Source organism: Hippocampus comes, unplaced genomic scaffold (assembly GCF_001891065.2).
Source record: "Hippocampus comes isolate QL1 unplaced genomic scaffold, H_comes_QL1_v1.1 scaffold261, whole genome shotgun sequence".
In the NCBI taxonomy this organism is placed as follows: domain Eukaryota; kingdom Metazoa; phylum Chordata; class Actinopteri; order Syngnathiformes; family Syngnathidae; genus Hippocampus; species Hippocampus comes.
Genome location: NW_017805824.1, coordinates 3027752 through 3052076, shown reverse-complemented (window position 1 = coordinate 3052076; position 24325 = coordinate 3027752). Strand labels below are relative to the sequence as shown.

At 41.5% G+C, this 24325-nt stretch overlaps 2 protein-coding genes across 2 annotated transcripts in view; both read left to right on the top strand.

Moving 5' to 3' along the window:
* The first annotated feature begins 1716 nt into the window (after positions 1–1716).
* copb1 (COPI coat complex subunit beta 1) lies at positions 1717–14278 on the top strand. Its single transcript, XM_019886752.1, has 22 exons — positions 1717–1859; positions 2951–3101; positions 3205–3434; positions 4234–4403; positions 4567–4681; positions 4764–4856; positions 4940–5077; positions 5188–5307; positions 5598–5705; positions 5782–5928; positions 6034–6179; positions 7842–7938; positions 8017–8177; positions 8249–8369; positions 9217–9444; positions 10329–10508; positions 10622–10766; positions 10833–10952; positions 11518–11663; positions 11808–11897; positions 12081–12236; positions 14018–14278. Exons 2-22 carry the CDS (start codon positions 3011–3013, stop codon positions 14075–14077), a joined length of 2862 nt encoding a protein of 953 aa, XP_019742311.1. The 5' UTR covers positions 1717–1859; positions 2951–3010; the 3' UTR covers positions 14078–14278.
* A 2032-nt stretch (positions 14279–16310) lies between these two features.
* rras2 (RAS related 2) overlaps positions 16311–24325 on the top strand; it is a 32336-nt gene continuing 24321 nt past the window's right edge. The window contains exon 1 of the mRNA XM_019886753.1: positions 16311–16711. Within this exon, the coding sequence (XP_019742312.1) occupies positions 16610–16711 (102 nt within the window). The 5' untranslated portion in view covers positions 16311–16609. The remainder of the gene's footprint in view (positions 16712–24325) is intronic.

Here is a 24325-nt window from a genome sequence, read left to right as displayed (position 1 = left end):
CCAGATGTTTTTGTTGTTGTTGTTGTTGTTGTTTAGTTTTTCCTCGCCCTCTTTTGGAGTTAAGATCAAGAAATGTTAATATTAGTCAATTCTGGGTTTGTGAAGCCCTTTGAGACCCTTTTTACGTATCACATTCAATTTATGTTGACCAACTATGATAAAGAATGTCATGCTTTTCTCATTAGCGTCTGTCTAAAAAATGTCCACATTTCACCATACAAGAACTCCAATTCAAACTTGAGAGAAGACTTTGCGGTTTTCTGTGTAATCTCTACCTGGTGAGCCTTTTGTCCTCATTCAGTGACTAATTTACGTGGAGCATGGTAGAAATAAGATGTAATTTATTATCCTTTTGGTAAAATGGATTTTGTGGCGCAATATCGACCAAGTGCTAAAGACTCATTTATTTTGTTGTCTAAAATGTAGACGAGTCTACATTTATTATGGTTCACAATCACACCTATGGACAATTTAGTGTGTTCCATTAACCTGTCATGTATGTTTTTGGAATGTGGGAGGAAACCACAGTACTCGGAGAAAACCCATGCAGGCACCAAGATAACTTGCAAACTCCACACGGGAAGGCCGGAGCCGGAATCTAACCCTGCACTTCTGCACTGTGAGGTGGACATGGTAACCAGTCGCTCACGGTGCCGCTCTGGAAAATTACATATCTCCTTTAATTTTGCAGAATAAGATAAATATGTTACATTAAAAATTGCATTACCCTGTTCATTAATTACTGTAAAGAAGTCAAAAGTTGAGTGTGTTAGTTGGTTAGATTTTTTTGCTGTTTTATAGGTAAATTACTAAATAAAATGATCATGACATTTTTTTTACTGTAGTTTATCCTGTTCACCTTTTGTGAAGTGACATTTTGTGCCACAGGGGGCCGTGCAAATCATTAGAACTTTAGAAATACTGTATAACGTATGGTACTGTACTGTGATTGCTATTTCATAACCGCGTTAACCAGTTTTCAAGATAACTTCATGCAATTAGTCCAATACAATAAAAAGTTGTGTTTTTGCAGTGATCATTTTGTTCCAGCACTAAATCAAGTCAAGTACAACTTTATTGTCAAATGGGCTGTATGTGCAACATACAACATACAAAACAAATTGTTTCGATCATGTGACAGTCATATAATTTAGTCCATCCATCCATCTTCTACAACTTATCCCGATCGGGTCGCGGGGGCAACAGCTTTAGCAGGGAAGCCCAGACGTCCCTCTCCCCAGCCACTTATTCCAGCTCTTACCGGGGGATCCCAAGGCGTTCCCAGGCCAGCTGGGAGACATAGTCTCTCCAGCGCGTCCTGGGTCGTCCCCGGGGCATCCTGCCAGTGGGACATGCCCTGAACACCTCACCAGGGAGGTGTACTAAATATTTTCCTTCATGTAGAGCGGAGCCAGATGAGGTGGCAGGGGCATCAGATTAGGATACCTCCTGAACACCTCTCTGGTGATCACATCCTAATCTGATGCCCGTGCCACCTCATCTGGCTCCGCTCTACATGAAGGAAAATATTTAGTACTTTACGCAAAATGAATTTAATGAGCGAACTACAGTCTCTTTTTGTACATAAATGCAGGACTAGTGTACTTCGTTGATTCTTACCACATTTGTTATAGAGGACGTATCTTTTAATAGCGCTTTGTTTTCCGGTAGCGTTAATTTCACCCTTCTGAGACACCGTAGCAGTGATGTGGCGCTCAACCTTCCCAGGCTCCACGTCACGAGGAAGTCGTGGCGACACGAAGGCACAACTCTCCAAACAGACCGACTGATTTTTATAAATGTAATTAATACAGCTCCCATAGGAAGGACCATTTGCGAGTTATTGGTGGTGGTTCGAGGTAAATTGTGCACGTAACCTTTACTACTACTGCTAACCGCGTTAATATGCTTTATTTTGAGTCAGTTTGCGAGCTAGCTTTAGCACCAGTGTCCTCCATTTCAATCCATTGGCCTAGACAAGAGAAGAGAAACTGACGCTAGCCAGTGGTTATGAATTGGTTGGTGATAACTTTGTCGTTTGTCCTATACATTGAATGAGACTAATTGTTGTTTGCGGTAATTGATGAAACATCTTATCTTGCTGTCGTAACTGCGCGGATGTCAACGTAGCACGGAGGTCAATACGCTTTATACGACGTGTCAATCCTATTTATTGACGCGAAGTCGCATTCTGCCTATGGGTCGTCATAGTTTTTAAATGTAAGTCTGTTGTGTGTAAGCGATGTGATGGAACTTTTACCTTGGAATCGCGCGTCGTTTAGACATATGCCATGAGCCCACAAACAATACAAATCGCAAGTACCTTATTTATCCTGCTCGATCAAATTTTACTTGGTTTTACTCTCGCAGAGCATCACGCAAAGGCTTCTTGACATGTTGATCATACTGACAGCAGTGCCTTTTTCTTTTTTCAGCGCACAGCATTTTCAATAGACGATAAATTATTTAGAGCAATTCAAAACAAAACTGTACTTTTTTTTCTGAATCCAGCTGGGCAAATTATTTTATGTCTGACCAGGTTTGTTCAACCATGTTTGTCATGAACTCATCTGCTTTACAGGTGTACCAATTAATCAATTATTCAACAACTAATGGGTTATTACATTAATTGACACTTATTTTGAAACCCAATAAATCCTTCAGAAACCTTATTTTACTTATATGTGTAGAAATCTTTGAGTTTTACTCTCTCAAAGTGTTCTGAGATTTCTGTAGTCCTCCACAAAAGCAGACTGATGTTATGGCCCAAACCAGTCACTGAATCATAACCTGTTTTTGAATAAAGGGATGGAAATTAAAACTGTAGTTCACAAATTATTCACTTATTATAGTAATCATTAATTCCAGTCCTGATTTGCTCTGTAAATTTCCTCACCTAGTTATGTGCGGCATTGTCGACTCAGATGATTGATTTTTATCTTCATCGCAGGTGAAAAGCCTACCAGTGACTATTTGGATTCTTGAAGGCCATTCCAAGTCCAGCAGCAAAATGACCGCTGCAGAGAACGTCTGCTACACTCTGATCAACGTCACATCTGACTCAGAGCCCCCCTCTGAAGTCAGCCTCAAGACTGATCTGGGTAATTGATTCTTGTAGATTTTTTTGATGGAGTCCCATGAGATGTGAAAGTCTGATTTTTATATTTTTGCTCATATTGAAATTTTTGTCCATCAATTCTACAGAAAAGGGGGAGATTAAAGCAAAAACAGAGGCACTGAAGAAAGTGATTATCATGATCTTGAATGGGGAGAAATTGCCCGGTCTGCTGATGACCATAATCCGCTTTGTGCTGCCTCTTCAAGACCACACCATCAAAAAACTACTGCTTGTATTTTGGGAGATTGTGCCCAAAACCACTCCGGATGGCAAACTGCTCCAGGAGATGATCCTGGTCTGTGACGCCTACAGGAAGGTATGTGTCAGAGATTTTCTCGGACAAAGTTAAAGAAACGACTCGGCACACAGGAAAATTGTCTTCAATATCGACGGAAGCGGATCTCTGAGAGCGAACGACGGTTTAGTTGCTCCGTGATCACGCTCAGAGCCCCCCCTCCTCGAGTTCGAACATTTATTTGTGACATATGCAAATACAAGAAAATCATTGCCCCCGATGTTTGCATACCGTACCCCTGGTCCGGCCCCTCGGTAGTGATTGGTTACCTGGGTATGAGCTTTGAACCACCGGCACGTTGGCGCCTTTCGGTCTGGTCTACACTGTATCAGCATATCGCGGACTTTGCGGATGACAAATGTCGCCTGGGCGCGACGGGTGTTCTCAAAACGTCTTTTGTTGTTCGACCGCTGTTCCCAAATTACTCGCTCCCCCTTTGTGACCGGATCTGATCTCCTCTGATTGCCCACCCGCTTTGATGTGTTGATTGTGGTGTGGGCTGCAACAGCCCCCAGCCCAAATGGCTGGCACCTTCTGAAAAGGAATTTGGGGGTGCTGATAACGCACCCAGATGCTTTGACGTGCCCAGATCAAACGAGACTTTAAACATGATACAATTTCGCCCATAGATTCCTCTAACAGTATGCTACAATTTTTTTTTAAACTCTGGAGTTTAGTTCTACAACAGTTCATAGTTGAATCACACAATGTCCAGTATGCATCCACTACGAGTCTGTTATCACATAATAAAAAAACAATTTGCTAAGTTGTCATTATAATCCTTTCATCAATTAATACAGAGATATTACTTGAATTATAGGACCTGCAGCATCCCAATGAGTTCATCCGAGGCTCCACCCTCCGTTTCCTGTGCAAGTTGAAGGAGTCTGAACTGCTTGAGCCTCTCATGCCAGCGATCCGCGCTTGCTTGGAGCACCGGCACAGCTATGTCCGGCGGAATGCCGTCCTGGCCATTTATACCATCTACAGGTATAAATTTCAAACTATTTAAAGGGCACTCTAGGACACCACAAAATTTGTGGGGAAATTACCTCGTGTGTGTGTGTGTGTGTGTGTGTGTGTGTGTGTGTGTGTGTGTGTGTATTTGTAGAAAAAAAACCCACTCCCATTTGGTTATAATTATTTGTTTCAGGAACTTTGAACATCTCATCCCGGATGCCCCTGAGCTGATCCATGATTTCCTTGTGAATGAAAAAGATGCAAGCTGCAAGAGGAATGCTTTCATGATGTTGATTCATGCAGATCAGGTTAGCGACACATCTACCTCTTATTTTCATTTTTGCAAGTCATTTGGACACAACCAGTCATGACCCAACTAATTTTCTTCAGGAACGAGCTCTTGATTACCTCAGCACCTGCATTGATCAAGTTCATACTTTTGGAGATATTCTGCAGCTAGTCATTGTCGAGCTGATTTACAAAGTAAGTCATGTCCTGGTGCGCAAGAGAAGCAAAGTCATCACCCAGTACCCTGAAAAACTATGTTGTTTTTTTTTTCTCTTTAGGTGTGTCATGCAAACCCATCTGAGCGCGCCCGCTTCATCCGGTGCATTTACAATCTGCTGCAATCCTCCAGCCCGGCTGTAAAGTATGAGGCAGCTGGCACGCTTGTAACTCTCTCCAGTGCACCCACAGCAATTAAGGTACACTGGCAATGATTTATGACAAATATTGGCTTTAATAGTAAACTGTAGGAAACTGACAAAGACATTTCATGCTTAGGTTATAACTGCACGTCATATATCATTTGCAGGCCGCCGCACAGTGCTACATTGATCTGATTATCAAAGAGAGTGACAACAATGTGAAACTCATCGTCCTTGATCGTCTGATTGAGCTAAAGGAGCATCCCACTCATGAGCGTGTACTCCAGGTATTTGAAATTCTGGGATGACTTTAGCATCATGCTTCTCAATAAATTGTAATACAAAGTCTAACAAAAGCTTTTTTTTTTTGTGCCATATTAATTGCCATGCAAGTTAATTTCCTATAGTTGTGATTAATAATCAAATTATGATTTATAAGCATGTTCATTAACATGAATGCTTATAAGGATTTTGACTTGGAACAATGTATTAATGTGTACAAGAATATGTTTAATGTACGGTTCCAATGTGTTACACACCTTTGTGATTGCCGATAACCCCTGCCTCCTACACCCAGGACCTTGTGATGGACATCCTTCGTGTCCTCGGCACTCCTGACCTGGAAGTGAGAAAGAAGACCTTGCACTTGGCTCTGGACCTTGTGTCATCGCGCAACGTGGAAGAGGTCTGTTGAGTCGTGTGTGTTCTGTTTTCAAGTCGGTACCGTTTCAAATTGACAACATAATTGTGTCCCTTTTCAGTTGGTGATCGTTTTGAAGAAGGAGGTGATCAAGACAAACAATGTCACTGAACATGAAGACACAGACAAATACAGGCAGCTCTTGGTGCGCACTCTTCACTTTTGCAGTGTGCGCTTCCCTGACATGGCGGCCAATGTCATTCCTGTGGTGAGCTTTCTTTCGACGATTGTCTGAATTCTTGAAGATTATGCAAAGCAAAACAAGGTTTTTGATTTTGATCAGTGATATTAATAATGTGTGATACATTTTCAGTTGATGGAATTCTTAAGTGACACCAATGAAGCAGCGGCCGCTGATGTGCTGGAGTTTGTGCGAGAAGCCATTCAAAGATTTGACAACTTGAGACCGCTTATCATTGAAAAGATGCTGGAAGTCTTTCATGCTATTAAAACTGTCAAGTAAGTCTTTACCATCAAAAGTTACTTGGAAAAAAATAGCAATATTCTGTAACAGCCATATAAGCCACTGATGAGTACGTCATGTTCAGAAACAATCAATGCGGTGACCACTGTTCCATTTTCCACCACACAGGAAACGAGGCACATTTTCACACTCGGCTTTATTTGTCACAAAAAAGTCCTCCATCATAGATAGCACAAACTTGATTGCGTAGATGACATTTATGAGTTTCATGGTTATCTCACTGAATGTAAATCCTTATTTTCAGGAACAATGCTGACATTATGTTTGAGTATGTAAATAAGATGTCGTGCTGTGCGATTATTTAGTGGATGTCACCCTTGGTCGATATTGCAAGTTAAGGGAAAGGGTGCTCTAAAGGCTATTACAATCTTTACATTAAAGAGAACTTTTGACCCAATATCGGTATGTTTACAGATTTTATCTTTCAGCCCGTTTTCCACTGAAAGGCGAGCGTTTCGGAGTGTTTGGCAAGGTAGCAAATGTTGCGTTCTCGTCAGGATCTGTTCAATATTGCATACGTTGTCCAGACGTTTGCCAGGTGTTGGCCTGCACTTTTTGTCACAAGGAAATTTTGAACATGTTGTTTCCTTGCGACAAGAAAAAGGGAATTTTTCACGTCATTTCCTTGCGACGAAAAAAAACATTAAAACTGATCGCGAACGTTTGCGACCTTGAATAAACCCTGATGTGAACGTGCATTCGCTACTTTCGCCAACATTCACAAATGTTCGCCCCTCAGTGGGAGACAGGCTTTAGACAATTGAATACATGCTTATGCTCAAACCTTAGTTTTTCCTTGTACGTTATTACTGTTATTTTTTTAACCAATATGTGTGTGGCTGCATGTGTCGAGAGTCGTCCCAGGATTATTTTGAACCTGTATGCATGTGTGTCTTTGTCCTTTTGGAAATTTGATAGGAAAGGTTGATTGAAATTCAGGTAAAAAACTTTTGAGTTGTTTTATGTACAGTATGAAAAGTGCCACGGCAGCCCGATGGTCCAGTGGTTAGCGCGTCGATCTCACAGTGCAGAGATACTGGGTTCAATTCCAGCTCCGGCCTCCCTGTGTGGAGTTGGCATGTTATCCCCGGGCCTGCGTGGGTTTTCTCCGGGTACTCCGGTTTCCTCCCACATTCCAAAAACATGCATGGCAGACTGATTGAGCACTCGAAATTGTCCCTCGGTGTGAGTGTGAGCGCGGATGCCCTGCGATTGGCCAGCAACTGGTTCAGGCTGTCCCCTGCCTACTGCCCAAAGACAGCTGGGATAGGCTCCAGCACCCCCGCAACCTTTGTGAGGATAAGCAGATCGGAAAATGGATGGATGGATGGATGAAAAGTGCCATAAAATACATTTCAGTTGATTGAATCATTTGGCGAACGTGATCCAGGACATGTTCCTTTTTTCAGTCTCATCAGTTAAAAATACAAATTGATAAGTTAAAAAAAAGTACACAAATGATAAACTTGTGCACCTATTTACATTAGTAATGCTGTGGTCAGAAAGTTGAGCATTTCTAAAAAGCGCTGACATCATACTGTTTTTGATGGTGAGATATCCGCAGTACTTTATTAGTACCAGTACACATTGCAACCCCTGTGCTATATCAGTTTGAGACCATGTCCCTCATGCTACAGAATCTACAGAGGAGCACTGTGGATCTTGGGTGAATACTGCAGCACAAAAGAAGACATCCATAGTGTGATGACAGAAGTTCGCAGATCATTGGGAGAGGTATGCGTGTCCCATAATGTGTTGTGTAGGTCTCACAAAGTACATGACAAATATCTGACATGTTCTTTAATTGCACAGATTCCTATCGTGGAAAATGAGATAAAGAAGGAGACAGGGGAGTTGAAGTCCGAGGACGAAGTGAGTGCTGCTCCAGCTCAGAAGCTGGTGACAGAGATGGGCACTTATGTGACACAGAGTGCCCTCAGTTCCTCCAGGCCTTCCAAAAAAGATGAGGATAGGTAAGATCCATCTTGGAAAATCTGTGCACATTATTTTGTCAGCCCACTCATTATCTGTTCTTGCCCCTCAGGCCTCCACTAAGGGGCTTCCTGATGGATGGTGATTTCTATGTGGCTGCATCTCTAGCCACCACCCTGACCAAAGTGGCTTTGCGCTACGTTGCTATTGTCCAAGACAAAAAGAAACAAAATGTAAGTTTGTCTTGCATAATCTCTTGGGATGTCCCGATTCGAATACATGATTTTTCAACTGATCCGTTATCAGGTGAAGAGATTGTTTTATTCATTTTCTAAACAGATCAAAAAGCTACAAAATAATCCAAATGTGCAAATATCCGTGCCAAATACAACATAATTGCTTAGTTTCATATTACACAATGTTATTTTTCTGTTAAACAAAAAAATGAGAGATTATTGGTTTTGTGAGTGACTCTAACAGCCACACACACACACACACACACACACACATCTTGTAGACACCGGAAGACTGGCAGGTTTGACCTTATGGATTGTTTTGAGGGAGGGGCAAGTTGAAAGATACGCCTTAATAAGTCTGACTTACCTGTTAAAAAGAAGCCTTCTCGCTAAACGGCATCGTCAAAGAGTTGCGAGAGCGACGGACAGGTTTGTGACAGGTGTGACACGTCCAAACGATGTCACTTCAAATCGAGGTTTAACGAGTATAAATTATTTGGTGTTCCCCACTGGTTGCATTTCACGAGGTCATAAGTCAGTAGTGTCGTTCCTAGATGGAAGAGGTCACACACATACCCAAAAACTACATAACTGCATGGACGTGTGTGTGTGTGTGTGTGTGTGTGTGTGTGTGTGTGTGTGTGTGTGTGTGTGTGTGTGTGTGTGTGTGTGTGTGTGTGTGTGTGTGTGTGTGTGTGTGTGTGTGTGTGTGTTGCCTAAATATTACATCAGGACTCAGTATCGGTGGATACTTAAAGCCATAGACTACGATTTGGACACAGGACATCCCTACTATTGTCATGAAACATAATGTATGCTCATCTGACCTCACTTTCCTTCTTAGTCTTTTGTTGCAGAGGCCATGTTGATCATGGTCACCGTGCTGCACCTGGGCAAGTCCTCGCTGCCGAAGAAGCCAATTACAGACGACGATGTGGACCGAATTTCCCTGTGCCTCAAGGTCCTGTCAGAGTGCTCGCCGCTCATGAATGACATCTTCAACAAGGAGTGCCGCAAATCCCTGTCACATATGCTGACTGTCCGACTGGAGGAGGAGAAGCTGTCACAGAAGGTAATGGCTCTTGACTCCAATCTGATGACAGTTGAAGCCTGTGAATATTCTGATTCAGCCAGGCTATTGTATTCTCAGGGTATCGCATTGATCTGAACTGGACTGTTCAGATTCTTCGATGCTTTGTATCTTATCCGAGTAGGATTCATCAGTGCTTTCTTAATCCACTCACTAAGCATTTATTTCCACCAACGTTTATATTTGTCATCTATGTTTTTCAAAGGGTAGATGGCAGCATAGCATCGCTTTGGATTTAAGATCAGCATGGCTTTTGAGTAGTAGCTAAAGACTAGGGGGTGAATCTCGGATTGTCACATTGATTACAAGGGAGAGAAATGCCCACAGTAGAAGGTCCAACGAATATTATGGACCTCATGCTCACAGATGCAGAGTATGTCCATGTATGATATAAACTGAGTGTGTCACCATTGTGAGAAAATATCATGAAGTTATAAGGAGGGAAGGGCAAAGGCCTTATTTAAAAAAAAAAAAAAAAAAAAGCCACCAATTTTCAGCAAGAGTCACGCATTGAGTAAATGTTGCTCACATTTTGAGGTGTCCCAAAAGGAAAAAAAAAATATATGTAGTGTTCAAGTCAGTATTTGGCTTGAACTGTTTCTTTTCCTTAAACTTGTTTTATCCAGTTTCGGTCAGAAACCATTTTTTGGGGTGGAACCTCATCATGTTGTCCCGCTGATTAAAAAAAGAGTACACGCTCTAAGTACACATTTTTTTCTGCTGAAAGAAGAGATTGTACTCTTTCTTTGGGTAGCTTCAGTGCTTATATTGTCAAAGAGCACAATAGTCTGTGGCTCTTTCAAGATCAGTCAAAATGTCTAAACGGGCTGGCAAAATTCACATTCTGTCTTTTTCTCCCATACCAGAAAGAGTCTGAGAAGCGTAACGTGACAGTGCAGGCAGACGACCCGATCTCCTTCATGCAGCTCACGGCCAAAAATGAGACGACCTCTAAGGAGGACCAGTTCCAGCTCAGTCTGTTGGCTGCTATGGGCAACACTCAAAGGAAGGAGGCTGCCGATCCGCTGGCCTCAAAACTCAACAAGGTAGCCATTCCTTGCTTCACAGGCAGATAGAAGCCTCGACAAGATCAATAACAGCTTTCAACACGAATGGGCAACAATCTTTGCACTTTGTCTTTTTGACTGTACCCTTTTAGGTGACCCAGCTGACAGGTTTCTCAGACCCAGTGTACGCTGAAGCCTATGTCCATGTCAACCAGTATGACATTGTACTGGATGTGCTGGTGGTCAACCAAACCAGTGATACGCTCCAGAACTGCACTCTTGAGCTCGCTACTCTCGGTAAATTCTGTTCAAGTTGTCGTTGTTTTATTGCCTCGTTCTCTTTTAACAGTCATTTTTCCACAGGTGATCTCAAGCTGGTTGAAAAGCCTTCCCCGCTTACTCTGGCTCCTCATGACTTTGCTAACATCAAGGCCAACGTCAAAGTGGCTTCGACTGAAAATGGCATCATCTTTGGCAACATAGGTAAGAAAAGTGTACATTTCACCAGGACGTTATCTCGAGCGGAGGTTTTTTTGCTTCAAGAACCAGCTCAAAATATACTTGGCTCTCCTAAGTACTCCCTTAATGACCAACACTACAACACGATAGTGTAGTTTGTAAGGCTGTGCAAAAATCATGGTCATTCAGATGGGAGTTTGAGTGCGTGTGGAAAAGCCAACATTCAATTATTTCTGCCTTTGGATCAGAACGAATCTTGTAATATTGTTGCTTGTGTTGTCATTTAAATGAGGGAGCTCAGGGTGTGTGACATAGGTCATGCGCAAGTTCTTTGTGGAGGCAAGAGAGTTCGTTCAAGCGATATACAATAATCCCTCGTTTATCGCGAGGGTTACGTTCCAAAAAGAACCAGTGATAAGTGAAATCCGTGAAGTAGTGAACTTTATTTTTTTACAGTTATTATACAATACTTAACTATATATACAATTTAATATACAAAATGATATACAAATGAATTGAGAACACGTTTTCAAATCCCTGGCCTTTGACATTCCGGTACAATATGTAATCGTTATTCTTTTGTCTCCAGTGTATGATGTGTCTGGAGCTGCAAGCGACAGGAACTGTGTTGTCCTCAGTGACATCCACATTGACATCATGGACTACATCCAGCCGGCGTCGTGTACAGATGCTGAATTCAGACAGATGTGGGCTGAGTTTGAGTGGGAAAACAAGGTGAGCTTTTTCTGCAGCGCTGGTGTAAATGGCAGCCTCGCCAGTGGTACGGTCTGTCTGTCTGAAGTCGTACTATTTGGCATTAGGAGAGCTTTATTAAGTTTTGTGTATAAGCCAATTAAAAATTGTTTTTACTCCTGGTAGGTTACGGTGAACACAAACATCACTGATTTGAACGAATACCTCCAACATATCCTCAAGTCCACAAACATGAAATGCCTGACTCCAGAGAAGGTTTGTTCTTGTCAAAGTGAAAGCAAATCAATTATTTGTAATTCTTCCACTACATGAAGAGAACAGTTCAATGATTAGACTGTGTTTTGTCCTCTTGTGTCACTTCAAAATAATCAATCTTATATGGCAGAAACATACAAATACTATTGTAAAATATTTGTATCTTTGTATCTGATCAACCAGGCATTATCCGGCTTCTGTGGTTTCATGGCCGCCAACCTTTACGCCCGTTCTATCTTTGGCGAAGATGCCCTGGCTAATGTTAGCATTGAGAAGCCCATCCACCTGGGGCCTGATGCACCTGTCAACGGACACATACGCATTAGAGCCAAAAGTCAGGTGGGTCACTGCTGCTTCAGGATGAGTATCTCCACCATTAATTGTCTTGGAAATTGAACAATCAGTTTCACAATTAATGCAGAAGAATAAAGTGGTTTAATATCACTAAACAAGAAACAGTGAATTGCACGTGTACATCAAACAGCCTCATAGCTTTGCATTATGAAAATGAAAAGTTCTGTGGGAACCCTCCCCCCGCTCCTTTTATCTCTAATGCTTGCAAAATCATATGAACAGGAACTACCTAAATAGGGCAACTTTTCAGTTGAACTGTTTCATGAATGCCAGGAAGATCAAGATATAGCCATGGAGCTTTATTCTGCAAATGCGGAAGAACGTCTAATCTGTCCATGATGGTTTCTATTCTTTATACTCCCTGAGCCACACCTACGCGGGAGAGCAGCTCTGCCTAGCCCCTGTGGCGATGTGTGACTCCACAGTCTTAACTTGTTCCAACTACATACAGTATATATGACATGGCTTTCATACATACTGGAAGGTGCAGAGCCAGGAAAAAAAAGTCACAGCGACACAAGGGCCTTGCTCAAATCAACTATCTATTGTGCTAAAGAGGCCTAAAATAATTGCATCCTGCCGGTTTACTACAAACACACAATACGATACATCATAGATGGCTAACAAAACCAGAATAGACGTCATGGGGTTATAACCCTTTGAGCAATTGATATTTGACCACAAATGTTGCAGCAGCACACAGACAGATAATGTAAAAAATCTTATTCTTTATCCTCTATGACTACAGCTTACTGTGTAGTTGAGACCGTATCTGTATACAGTAGACCCTGACATATTCACAGTTCGGCACCAACAGAGTCGCCTATTTCTTGACATAAATATATGCGTGTCTCCCCCTCCATCCCCAACCCTTCCATCTCTCCCTCCCTCCTGTCTCCTCCCACAGCTGTAAATCATGTTCCACCAGCAAATAGCTGATTAGTAGTCAGTATGGGAGCGGACTCTGACAATTTCATTGCTGTCCGATGTGACATGTTTGGTAATTTCATTGTTTAGATGTGACAAGAATGGGTAAATCTATTGATGCCCTGTTGGTAAAAATCCATAAATAAAACACATCACAGAAGTTATGCACTACAGAATAAGCCATGCAATACCCATTGAATTATCATGATGCACAAACTGTTCAATTTTTCATCTTCTATTTAATTATTTATTTTTATGAGGGGTAAGACGAGCAATTTGATTCAACACAGTACGGCTCAGTTCGAGACGGGATGATGCAATGACTTTTGGTTCACATACCGTACATTTGAATGAACTCGTCAGTACTAAAAATGTACCATTTCCTTCCAAGAAATATCTCTCCAAGAAAAGACAATTCAATAAGTATCTCAATATATTCAAAAGTAGAACTATTTGATTTAGTTCGATTCAATGCAATCGCATCTTTTTAAATCAAAAAATGATTTTCGAGTTCAAAACATTTTTTGTTACGCCCTTAATTATTGTAGATTTTTATAAAGTGCAGCACTATAGACTATTTATTTTATTCCAAAAACGTTGCAGAAATTTTTGTTTGTGTTTTTATTGGGGGGGGGGGGCGGCTTAACAATTTGATGGCATTTCAATTCATTACAGTGGGGAAAAATAATTTAAGATAGGCATGTTTTGAGGTCACGGAAGAAGTTTGAAACTTATAAGTCAAGGCTTTGAAACTTTTAAGACTAGGTGCCATTCTAAATGCAAGTTCGGAGGTTACCAACTGAATATTGTCTTGCAATAAATCATCATCTGTTCTACAGGGGATGGCCTTGAGCTTGGGCGACAAGATCAACCTCTCCCAAAAGAAGGCGACTCTCTGAGTGCAGCTTGACCCTTCTGACTTGATAAAAGTCAGCCACTCTTCTATGTATCATCCTTTCTGCTCCCTTGCATCTCTGCACATTTACAATTCTGGATGGTCAGTTGGCTTCTGTGCTGTTTTTTTTTAATTAAATCACTTATCTGATAACTGCTCATTCCTGGTTCATTTTGAATAAATGGCCATTAAATGATCCATTTAAGATGTATTCACTTGTTCATTCATTGACATGCTTAATGATTGTCTCAGGATTAAATACACAGTTTGTATTTTTCAAATATCATGCACCAAATTACTTGTTTGAAAGACCGACCACAAAGAAAATAAGTTAGATGATACTGCATTCAGTACTTTATTTTCCTCGCATAATGGATTTTGAATTGACTACAGAGAAGCAGGCATCTTATTAGCGGAGGACTTTTTATTTAATAATGACTTAATTGTCCAACTGTTTTTGTAATGTTTAAATTTGATCGTGTGTAATCATTCTGTTTCTCAGAATATTGAAAAAGTAGATAAAATACAGGAAAGCAGAATATAGTACATATATTTTATACAGTATATTTCTGCTGCCTCTGTTACAAGCTGAAGGATGATTGTCAAATTTCATAACGTTTAGCCACTTTTCCTTCAGAATGTATGTGAAGCTGTGATGCATCACAACAGTTATTGCAATCATCTAGTCGAGGAGCACATCCTGGTTTTTTTCCCCACAAAGTGTCTACTTGGGGTGTGGTATTTATTAATCACATGGATAATTAAGTGGGGAACCTTGTGTACTAGACGAAATTTGAGGGATTTCTCTTGGAAGACCGTACTCATCATGCATTTGGTATCATTTTAAAACTTGGAATAACAGGCCATTTATCTATTTACGGCATACCATAGTCACAAATCAAATCCATGTGACTTCCAACCAAACCAACTAAATTTCAGGATGCAACATTTGAAAAAAAAAAGTCTACTTTGACGGTGGGGGGAATGCGGCTGAAGTTCCAGTCATTCTTTGTACGACAATCATAGTAGCTTGATTATTTTAGGCATTCACGATAAACTGTGAATTAAGTCATGCATTAACACAAAACGGTACATTATTATATTACATTATTCAACCAAGATATGATGATTTGAAAGAGGCGTGCTCAGTCTCAAGTGAAGGGACTCTCACATGAAGCCAAATAGCTGTGGAACTAACTCCAGGCTGTAATTGGAATTCCTCACATGCCTCATGTGTTGCACAGTATGAGGCTGATGTGGAAATTCTCCTGTCAGGGCCCCTAAATCCACAGTGACAACATGAAATACAGACCTCATATCCTAGTCACAAACCTGCAAGAAAGTCTGTCATTTCTGTTACCGCAAAATAACTAGCTTGGACTGAAATGATCTGCGTTCACCTCCAGGCTTCACGCGGCGGTTTCGGAGTCTAGCGACACCAGATGGCGTCAACGTCCTCAGTGGACACGATGCAGGCGTCCTGAAGTTTGTCGCATTTGTCAAATTGGCATTGTTGTCATGCCTGAGATGACAGATGTCCTGCCTGTAAACTTCAGTGATGCTCCCGAAATAATTTGTATAAATGATAAACAGTTATGGGGCAGCGGTGAGGAATCCGACAATACGTTCTATAATGAAGCGATTGAAAACGAGAGTGAGCTAACTCATGTCATGTTTGAAGTTTAGTGTATTTTTCAATTATTTGGACATTTCAGTCTATACCTTTTGTTTATGCTTAAATGAGTTGGATCCGTACTTTTACTTGTACCCGTATTTTTTTAAACACAAGAATCAGTACTTCTGTTTGGTACAGTGTGTAAGTGATTTTGTAAAGTAATTTGTAAAGGCTGTGCTTTTTAACTTTTACTTAAGGAGTTGAAATAGTGCTGCTACTTTTACCAGGGCCTTTTTACATGATAATCTTGTACTTGAGTGTGGTGTGATTGCTCTTGCCGCCTCTGCTCACTGCAATTTCTGTTGTGTTTGTATTTAAATAGATTTCAAAATATGTACGTTTTTACGTTTGCTTAAGAAAATGGGTTAAATCAGCACTTTTACCAGAGTCATCCCCCCGCCCCCCAAAGAATCAAGTGTGCAGGCAGCAATTTATCGATAACTTATGTGAGTGCGTGACATGAGTCTCAGGTGAGTACAAGTCTGCGGGAGTGCACGAGCTTGCGCGTGGGCGTGTGCGTTGGGGCAATTATATGCAGGTGGGGAGCCCCCTGTCGACAAACGCGGGTACTGCATCCGCTGACGATCACTTCTCCGGTCTCCACATCTTGTTGAGCGTCGCAGGCTGAGGCAGGCAGTCAGGCACTGTGCTCCAGTTTCAAACGCGGTCACACGTATGGACCGGCGCCCGTAGCGACCTTCCGGACTCCTCCGTGCTCCTTCTCGACACCGACGAGCCGGTTTCGGCATCTTCCTGTGGGGACTGCCTCTCTCTCTCTCCAGACTGCGTAAGGCCTCTCTGGTTGAAGAGGAAAAAAGTGGGGCTTGGTGTGGCGAAGGCGGTGGCGACCAAGTGTCCTCGATGGCAGGCTGGAAGGACGGCTCGGTGCAGGAGAAGTACCGGCTGGTCGTGGTCGGAGGCGGCGGGGTGGGCAAGTCGGCCCTGACGATCCAGTTTATTCAGGTCAGTGAGGCTGCACTCCCTCCCTCGATGGGTGCCCACAACACGGAGAGAGGCCGTAGGGAGCCCCGTGAAGCGGGCACCGGCGGGTTGTTTTCTTCGCCGCTACTTTGCAGAGGCCTGCAGCAACTTAGCAAGGGTTTGTTTGTTTGGAGAGATTCGAACGCTTATTTTTGATCTTTTTCGAAGCATGGCTGTCATATCCAATGCGTCGATGCCTGGTACATCCCCGACTACTTTGCACTTCGTTAGTTAGAAAAAAGGGGAAGTTGATTTGAAACAGAGCTAGTAAAAGTACTCACGCTGTACTTAAGTACCAGTACAGATACTTGTTGGGGGGGGGGGGGCACTGGTAAATGTAGAAGTACTGATTCAACTCCAGTACGTGAGAATAAAAGTATTTACTCAGAGAAAAAAACCCCATCAACCTCTGGGCACATATTACAGTGGTACCAAGTTTAATTTATTCTGTGCAATGAACTTTCCCAATGGAAATGATATGAAATGCATTAATCCTTCTCAGGTCTTCCTTCTAAATACCATAATTTTTCATTCAAAATATTTTTAATAATTTATCGCAATGGAGAAAAACGCTTAATTTGCATAGTGCTTGTAGTGAAAAGTAAAAAAATACAGTATACTGGACACACTATCATAACGTGTTGCCATTCCATTGTATAAGTTTGTGAAGTGGCTGACAAAATATGCTAATTTAGCTCACAATAACAACTGAAAAATACTATACCTGAATCATTTTCCAGATTAGACTGCTATGTTAAAATAAGGCCATGGATGAGGAAAATCGTACTTCCCTGAGTCTGTTGCTGTCATTGTTAATGCTAACTGGCCCAATTTCCTCCATGTCGATTTTACCTCATCCTATTTGTCTTTTTTATCTGGTGTAGTCATTCCCCGAGGTTGAATAAAGTAACAAGCTTATTCCGACAAAGTACAAATATATGTAGGGAGTACAAGTATAGAGTTGTCAGACAAATGAATACTCCAAGAATACAAGATACTGGACTAATCTAATTAAATACACCATATTCATACTTTGTTATCCGTATTTGTACCTCACACTACTGTTTTTAGGAGCTTACGCTTCATCCTCCAGTCGAGATTAATTTACGTCACTGCTTTCAAGCTACAGTCTGGGTGAACCAACAACACTTAAAGGCAGAGGAAAAGTTGCCCGATAGTTGCCTTTTGGCCCACCCCTCTTGCCACAAGAAGAACATCATGGCACCAGCCAGAGAGAAGAAAACGGTTCACAGCTAAATCACATGAGAAATATGCTCAAACACACAGTAGGGGCCAATTTGTCTTGCTTGACTGATTGCAAGTAAGCAGGCAGCAGCACAAACTGTCCATGAAAAGATGATTAACTTTCGAGTTCAGGTGACTTCCACAAAATGCACGACGTGAGCTCCCTTTTTTTTTCCCTGGAGACCACCCACCTCTCCCATGATAATAGACAAAGAACTTAACATACAGCACTTACTAAACGTCACATTTGTGTTAAAGATGCACCCTGCTCGTTGCATTCCGACACTTTGCAGATTTAAGCGGCGTTGTTCGACCTTCCTGGCCCTCATCATGGCTGTTTCATTTCCGCCACCATTCACAAAACACACGCATGCACATAATATGACAAACTTTGCCCTTTGCAGTGTGGGTGTGTGGGTGTGTGTGTGTGTGTGTGTGTGTGTGTGTGTGTCCCTTGAGTTCGTACTGCTGAACTGATGCCTGGCTCCTGCTTCCAAGAGACGAGACTGCAGGCAGCTGCATGTCTCCACACTGTCAGACAATGGTGGGCTGGCACACGTGTCAGAGCGGGGGTGAAAAGCTTCTGGTGAATGTATGTTGGTTGGTGTGAGGGGGAGTTGTGTCTAATGAGGGTTCAAAAAGCTCATTAACTACATACCAAGTAAAAAGGGATCAGATAGCTGTGGCCCAGATTCTTGCCGAAGCCCACTGACCCTGCCGCCCCACACATGGGGAGCTTTTAAAAAAAACTGTGTAAAAGTTTGCATGTGCTAATTGTAACCACCCTATGTTGTTATTCAGCAGGGTGAACACATGCTGAGGTATCTAATGGTGAAAATTGTATTTGTAAAAGTAACGTCAAATCAAACTATCTGCCTCAAAGCTTTGCAGTCATCATCATTACACGCATACTAACGTAGTAATGCAGACTCACACATCACTCCGTGTAGAAATACGGTGCCGTCATGTTGAAGAACCAGGAGAAAAGAATCCGTAAACTGTCCAAAATTTTGCTGTATAACAGAACTAACAGATTACAACAGCACGTCTATGATCGCCAACACAAGGGAACAAAATAAACACAAAATTTTTACATGAGCTGCTATGGCCACAATTAACATCCAGGCACTCACTAAAGATGCAGACTGGCTGACAGGGAACTTCTTAACAGCCAATCGCTATTCTCAGTTCGAAAGAGCCAACTCTACACTCAAATTCGCTGACACCCACATCACTCACCACACACACTTAAGTCAGAGAAATAGTGTGTAACGTGACGACTGCGACACCAAGTGGACAAAAATAATACCTGCACCTCAAAGGTACGTACATTTTGTTGTTCAATTCTCATTTGAAGAAACAAATACAACAATTTGTAGTTGCTTACAATTGCCACAAGATGATGACAAAACACTACTTTTCTATTAGACCGAACCATGACCTGAGTGTAAAGGAGCTCCTCCCCTGACTTCAACATAGTTCCTTGGCAGCAAGGCACATGCGCATGCATGTGCGTGCGTGTGTGTGTGTGTGTGTGTGTGTGTGTGTGTGTGTGTGTGTGTGTGTGTGTGTTTGTATACGTGTTTCTGTGTGTGTGTGAGAGAGAGAGAAGTGAAAATAAGCAGGGAACAACTTATTTTAGTCGTATTAGATTTTATTCAATGTTTCGGCCAAGAATATATATTAGGAAGTTTGTGTAAAACAATTGCAATTTCATGGTGTCTTGGTTTTGACAAAAATATTGAGAAGGTGCTGTGAAGGACAATAAAATCTATTCAATTTAATTTGTGGATTTTTGTATTTACTGTGCCTCCACTGTAGTTTCGTGCAACTCTTTAAAAGCAATGTTTTCATTACAAACTAGGTGGGGCGTTTGACTTGAGTTGTTACTGTGCATAAAAATATTGTAGTCATGTCATGCAATTATTAAATGCAATATCTTATCAGGTCAGGACATTAAAAACAAGTCCTGACACTATTCCCCAGAGATTGCTCTCATGATATAATTTGAGAAGGAAATCAGAGTATGACTGCCATGAGGTTTGGATCCCAGTTTGTGTTTGGGATCAGTTCATTTGCTCTCATGCGCCTCTGGCGTAAACGACGCTGTAAAAGTGAGCGATGAGGATATGTTGACAGCATTAGGAAGACTACAACCTCTTCCGAGCTCTCCTGCCAGGGGAGAAGACCAAACGGCTGCTCGTGAAGTCGAGGCTTTCCCCAATAACTGCGCACAGAGTTTGGGTGGGACGTGGGAGGGGGCCCTGGGCCAGTCTGGGTGGGATGACGTTAATGGTCATGGACCATGTGGAATTTGGCCCTTTTGCAAAGGAAGTCACTCAACTGTTGCTGCACGTACACGTAGGGCCTCTTTGATTTGGTTGGAAAATTTTGACCTGCTTCCTGAATCAGTGGAACGTGGGTGTGTGTGGGTATGAGTGTCAGAATCTTGGCAGAGTGTTGATTGTTTTGCCAAAAATATGAAGTATGTAACAGACATTCAGTATTAATTTTCATTACTTCTTGTCCTACCTTCAAAATGAACACAGAGTGAGAATGTGACAATATTGACATCTCTCAATATCATATTCTTTCATGTAAAGTGACCTCGACTGGCAGACGACATCACTCGGCGCACTTCAACAATTGAACGATAGATAGTAAGGCTGAACAATTCATCACAATCGTATTGTAGTAGAATTCAATTTTCACATCGCAGAGACTGCAATTTTGGGCCAGGACGACATCGTTGTGTCCGAAAGCTTTATTTATTTATTTATTAAAAACTCAATTCCGTTATTTTTCAAAATCGTTCAGTCCTAATAAAAAGATACATAGATTTCCTAATTGAAATGAACGGTAATGCCATGAATCCGTTCCAGCACTGTTGTGCTCTTTCGGTGTGTGCACCTTGGCCACCAAGGTGCAGAATAATATGGACATGCAAACACATGAAGAATTTCACAACTAAGTGAATCGATCATCTGCAGTAATAATGTTCGTTGTTTTTCACTGACAATTCAAAAAAATTACATGAGGACAAGCGGTGGGGAAACATGCATGCAAGGATGCAGATACTGTCTGTCTATGTGTGGCTGCACCGTTTTTGTTCGAATATCTGTTGATTAAAGGGTTATAATTACCACAACTTATGATGCTGGTCTTGTCAGCAGTGTGTGCCATTTTGCATTGTGTGTTAGCACGAAGGTAGAAGACTTTCTGTAGGCAAAGTTATATGGTTGTTTTAAATACAGTAATCCAGTTTATTTTATGTTTGGTTGGACAACAAATTTAAACTGCAAGTAGCAAAACAGAGGTTGGTATTTTTTTGACGTTTTGAGTTTTTGACTTTCTGCATTGACTTGAATTCACTGCTCCCATCTAGTGTTCCTATCTCAAATTTTTGCTCGCAAGTCAAAGCGAAATGTCCAAGCAACTGCTCGTTTCTTGACAAAAAAATAGTTCTAGTCATTCGCAAGTGAAAATACCACAATTATATAAACATGTAATTCATAAATACTTGTAATAAAATCTTTATTAGATTTTATAACTATATTTGACTATATATGCAGTTTGTTATGACATACAGTGTTATATTATGAGCCATATCAAAAGTAAATAATCTTGATTTTTGACTGACACTGTCAAGAAAATAATTATCGTGCTTGTAATTTGCAGTGGTTGACAAGATTTCAACCATGTACAGTTTCACGGACACCTGAAATTGGGAACTGATGCACAATTAAATACAATGCCAAAGGAACTCTTCAATGTGCAGCAAGTACATTTAGCAGTGGAACAAATATAATAAGTCCAGATCTTGATATAATATCTCAATGTGATATAATAAGTAAACAAGATTATGAATAATTTCAGAGTGCTTGAATGCCACGCCCCAGCCAGTCAGAGGAAGAAAAAAAGAGACAGAGTGCTGAGGCAGGGATTTGGGGGCAAGTTAGTGTATAAAAGAGGATGTCGCTCGAAGCTATAGAGTGGTGAGTCCTGTTGGCCATCCGGACACCAAGCAGTTGTCTTAAGCTGAGATAGCAGTGAGATGACACATCATTGAGTCATATGACAAACGTGGAGCACAACGTTGTTCAATGCAACGCCTTTGAGGGGGACGCCTCTATATACTGGAAAGCGTGACTCACATCGGAGACTGCATGTGGGGTAGTGTGTGTGTGTGAGTGTGTGTCAGTGTCACTTGGTTGCTTTTCCCGAAGAAATGTTACAACTGGATGTTGTTTGATCTGGTTCGGGCACATCACTTGAACATTTTTGGAGACGTCAGCTGGATTTATATTTCACATGCCTGTGTGCCGCTCTCCGAGGCACTCATACTTCACGCGTTGTGTATTTTCAAATATTTTCATTTATTCTCTTGTTCGATTGACTGCGACTTCCAGGCTCTGTGCTGTTATTATTGATGTACATTGTCGAACACAACCGATTCCCCGACCATGGTTGACTTCCAAGTTGTTTAATTTAGTACGATTTTAGTTCTGTGACGTCATGTGTTGCAGGATTTTCTGTCGCTGTCCGAAAAATCTCTAACAATATAGAGAGTCTGCACTAATTAATCGAATGACTTCATTAACTCCATTACCAAGAGAGTGGAAGCCAAACCTCTGCTTAATGCTTCGAAGGATTTATTTTTACACACGGGCTAATGTTACTACAGATGAACATATCACTCTGTGCAGAAGTAAGTTGGCGCAATGGTGGGAAGTTTACAATCATGTGACGCTTAACAGTCTAAAGAAGATAAGAGATGTATTTATCGCAAAGCAGAACTGGCGTACATCATCACGTCTACGAATGCCAACAAAGGGTAGAATATCGATAATGGCAAATTTACAAAGGCTTCCTACCATAACGAGTTAGAACGTGTTGTAATGCACCCGCAAGTGGTCAAGGACAGAAATAGCCACTGGTGGACTTTTAATTGGTTTATCGAAAAAATGATTAATAAAAACAATAAATACGTAATAAACATTCATACATGAATGCCACAAAACTGACGCCCAGGCTGCCAAGTAGTTAGCAGTCAACAACCAACTAATAACCTCACATGATGGTAGAATGTGTAAATGGTGACATCAAGTGGATAACTATAAAACCTGTATCTCATAGGCACATTTCTTCGTTTAAAAAGCATTTAACACTTTTCATCATATTGTGTGTTGACTGCACTAATACTCTCAACACAGAACGCCACACACGCATATCAACACAATGGCGAGCAGAGACATCAAAGGTATGTGCCGATGTTTACTGAGTGTTTCTGAAGATGACCTCTAATATTGTGGCGTCGACAAGAAAAGACTTGCTTTGGAAAATACTTCCTGCCAACCAGGGAACCGGGTAGGGCCTGTTGTGTTTTATTTACTGGTGCTTCCATTTCCCGCTGCTTCCTTGTTCATCAGTCAGGGCGCTGCTTTGATTGGCTGAAATCCGTTCACGTCACAGTTCACGGAGTGAAATGCCTCGAGACTAGTCGGCCTTCCCCACACACATGAAGATCTTTGGTCGTACATGTATATGTTGAACACATTTCATCTTTTAAGAATGTCGGCCTGACCCGTTTCTGACTGTTTTTAGGACAGATCCACTCTTAACGCACCTCAGGCCAAAAGTTAAGTCTTATAAGACATGTTAAAGTGGGCGTTTGATGTTCTTGGGTGGGATGGGGCAAAATCAGGACAAAAACAGTCCGAATGTCTTTATGTATGGACCCAGCCTTAGAGGCTATTTATAGGCATTGCTGTGGCTTTTTCAGCAATCACCAGTTTAACATGGCATCTACTTGGTAAAATGAGTTTGTGTCTGTAATTTGTATCGCTCAGATTGGAGTGAGCTGTGAGATATTTTTCCATCTTGCTGTAAGTTCTGGTTTCTGGTTCTAAATTCTGCGAATGTCTCCATTGTGAGACAAATAAAGATTTTTCTTCTTCTTCTTCTAAGGTTAGCATCGGTTTTCCTTTTTGCAACGAGTGACACCTTTCTGTCGTCACAGTGCAAAAAATGCTGCAGAGAAAAAGGGAAAATACATTTTCTCCCTGAGCTCAAGTGACCTGTGATGGCAGCAAATCTCGTGAGAGTCACATGAACTTATTTGACTTTTGAGGCTTATTTTTCCAGGAAATGTTGGTTGAACTCTTAAATTGTACCACAGTGGAATTCAAATTCGGAGGTTCCACTGTAATTTGTTATGTATAAGGATTATGTTCTGCTCCCTTGGATCCAGAAAACACAATTAAGATCCTAGCTGTTCACTCCATGACTATAAATTATTTTCAGAGGAATGTTGCCCTAGAAAGGAGTTGAAAGGAGATCAATAATAATGAC

Excerpts from the sequence above, each read along its gene's own strand:
- copb1 (XM_019886752.1), top strand. The coding sequence starts at position 3,011 with ATGACCGCTGCAGAGAACGTCTGCTACACTCTGATCAACGTCACATCT. Across the intron at positions 10,767-10,832 it reads TCTTGAGCTCGCTACTCTCG|GTGATCTCAAGCTGGTTGAA; the intron begins GTAAATTCTGTT and ends ATTTTTCCACAG. Across the intron at positions 11,898-12,080 it reads AATGCCTGACTCCAGAGAAG|GCATTATCCGGCTTCTGTGG; the intron begins GTTTGTTCTTGT and ends CTGATCAACCAG.